Source organism: Ursus maritimus, unplaced genomic scaffold, assembly GCF_017311325.1.
Source record: "Ursus maritimus isolate PB19 unplaced genomic scaffold, ASM1731132v1 scaffold_5, whole genome shotgun sequence".
NCBI classification, from domain to species: domain Eukaryota; kingdom Metazoa; phylum Chordata; class Mammalia; order Carnivora; family Ursidae; genus Ursus; species Ursus maritimus.
Window position 1 is genome coordinate 79,512,349 of NW_024426663.1, and position 2,426 is coordinate 79,514,774.

At 39.0% G+C, this 2,426-nt stretch overlaps 1 protein-coding gene across 1 annotated transcript; it reads left to right on the plus strand.

Moving 5' to 3' along the window:
- Nucleotides 1-1,005: 1,005 nt before the first annotated feature.
- LOC103680632 (vomeronasal type-1 receptor 4-like) lies at nt 1,006-2,044 on the plus strand. The gene has a single exon (XM_008710131.1). The coding sequence runs from the start codon at nt 1,062-1,064 to the stop codon at nt 2,016-2,018; it is 957 nt and encodes a 318-aa protein (XP_008708353.1). The 5' UTR covers nt 1,006-1,061; the 3' UTR covers nt 2,019-2,044.
- Nucleotides 2,045-2,426: the final 382 nt, after the last annotated feature.

Sequence of the window (2,426 nt, forward strand, 5' to 3'; positions counted from 1 at the left end):
GAGTGTGGATGAGGTGGGGGAAGGCAGAGGCAGGAGTGTTGGAAGACAGGAAATCACAAATGTGAGAGAGGCTGAGGATACTGGATAGGTCATTTGAGTGGATACTACGATCACCAAAAATATGACAGGAGGTGAATTGAGGAGTGTTATAGTGAGTCAAGTTTTAAGAAGGGGAGTGATTTGGGGTGAGTAGATTACTTCCAAACGGACAGTGGTGGATATAAATTGATGACAATTTGCTTCAAAGATGGTATGATGAATTATCTGAAGTGCTGGGGATCAAAGAAGACATTCCCACCTCCAGGCCTGGTGATATAGGGGACAGGGGAGAGATAGATCCCACTACCTGAGAGATATTCAAGAGATCAGTGACTTTAGGGTAGAATAAAAAGATGAAGTGAATTTTGAAATCAGAACTGGAGGATGCAGTGTACTGACCCAGGAGCTGATGTGATATCGTGTACGTCAGAAGGGTCTTGGAGTTGGGAAGGTGTGTACCAGGGTCAGGAAAAGCATTTTAAAGAGCCAGATGATCATGTGCGACTCTGGGGATGGAGTCTTCTGCTGGTGAATGACTATAACAATAATGTGTGTGTCATGTACAGTAGAAACAGAATAATATGCATTAAAATATGTAATAATTTTCTGTTATTCATGGCAGAAGATGGAAATTCATTCAAATATTTGAGGTGAAGTTCAGACTATAAACATAGGACATAAATGGAATCTGTATAAATCTGAAATATTGTTTTTAATAAACAAAAACAACTTCTTTAGATTATTCAATTTATTTTTTAGAATTATACTTATGTCTTCATAAAAAGCATGCTTTATCTCATCCCATATATTCCTGTGGAGGGACATCAATATTCCTTGATATTTACCTCTAGAACTAATTCTTACTTTCCTGAATGTTGTTACAGAGCATCTGCACAACCTCCTGTTGAGGGTGATCTTACCTCATGGAGTCTCCATATGATCCCATTATTTCCATCAGGCTTACAAAACATTTTCGGTTCCTTTTGAATCTGTGCAAGAGTGTATCCAAGTATAAGAGACAAATGAATGTGATGGTTTCAGGTGATACTATTTTGGGAGTGTTCATTGTCTCTCAAATCGGGATTGGTTTTATTGGAAACACATTGCTACTGGTGTTACTCATCAACACCTTCTTAGTCCAGCTACATACAAAGAAGCCTATAGATTTGATATTTATCCATTTAATTTTAGCAAATGTCATGACAATTCTTTTCAGTGGGATTCCAGAAGTAATGAATGCCTTTGGAGTAAGAAATTTTCTAGATGACATTGGTTGTAAGGTAGTGATATACCTGTACAGAGTCTTCCGGGGTCTTTCCCTCTGCACCACATCTCTTCTGAGTATTGTTCAGGCCATCATCATCACTCCCAGCAACTCTAGGTGGGCATGGCTCAAACCCAAAATCTCCACATACATGTTTCCTGCCTTGTGTTCTTTGTGGAACATCAACATGGTGATCTACATTCCTGTCATCATAAGTGCAATGGCCCCCTACAACACCACTGAAGGTGACAAATTCTATTCTCAGATATACTGTATTGGGAAAAATCATAATTACATTCAGTCAGTTGTCTTTCAAGGGTGCATGGTCTTACGAGATTTCCTGTGTGTGTTCTTCATGGTCTGGACCAGTGCATACATGGTAAAGCTCCTTTTCACACATTACAAGAGAGTCCAGCATCTCCACAGGACGATCCTCAGCCCAAGACCTTCTCCCGAAACCAAGGCCACCCACACAATCCTGGCACTGGTGGGCTGCTTTGTTTTCTTTTACTGGAGTAATAGCTTCCTTACCATTTATGTAAGTTATAAACGTAATGTAAAAGGGCTGGGGAACTTCAGTATAATTCTCTCCCATTGTTATCCAGCAATCTGTCCTTTTGTACTGATCAATAATCATAACAAACGATTCTTTCTGAACTATGTCTTTGCAAAGATGAGAAAATACTCTCAACACACAATTTCCCTCAACACATAATGCCCTCACACACTTTTCTGATTCAAAAGGCCTCAATTACCATTTCCCATCCTTAATTTACGGAAGGTCAAATTGTGAAACAGTGCTAAGAATTGAACCTGTGGACATCTCTCAAACCATCCTGCTTTGTGAGCAAAGAACATAAATGTCTAGACTTGTTCGATACACATTTTTGAGACAGTTACACCTGGATGGGGCAACCTTTATCTTATAACGGTTCTCAGAAATGCATTTTGATTTTTTTTGCATTACCCTATTTTTAAGAGATCTTTCCAAATGACAGATCTATTGGTTCAGTTACAGTAACTACACTTGCTGTATTATGCTACACAGATCTTCCCTTAGAACAAAAGACTTGATATCTACACTATTCCATACTTTACACCTTCGAGTCAATACATGAGTTCA

Excerpts from the sequence above, each read along its gene's own strand:
- LOC103680632 (XM_008710131.1), top strand. The coding sequence starts at position 1,062 with ATGAATGTGATGGTTTCAGGTGATACTATTTTGGGAGTGTTCATTGTC.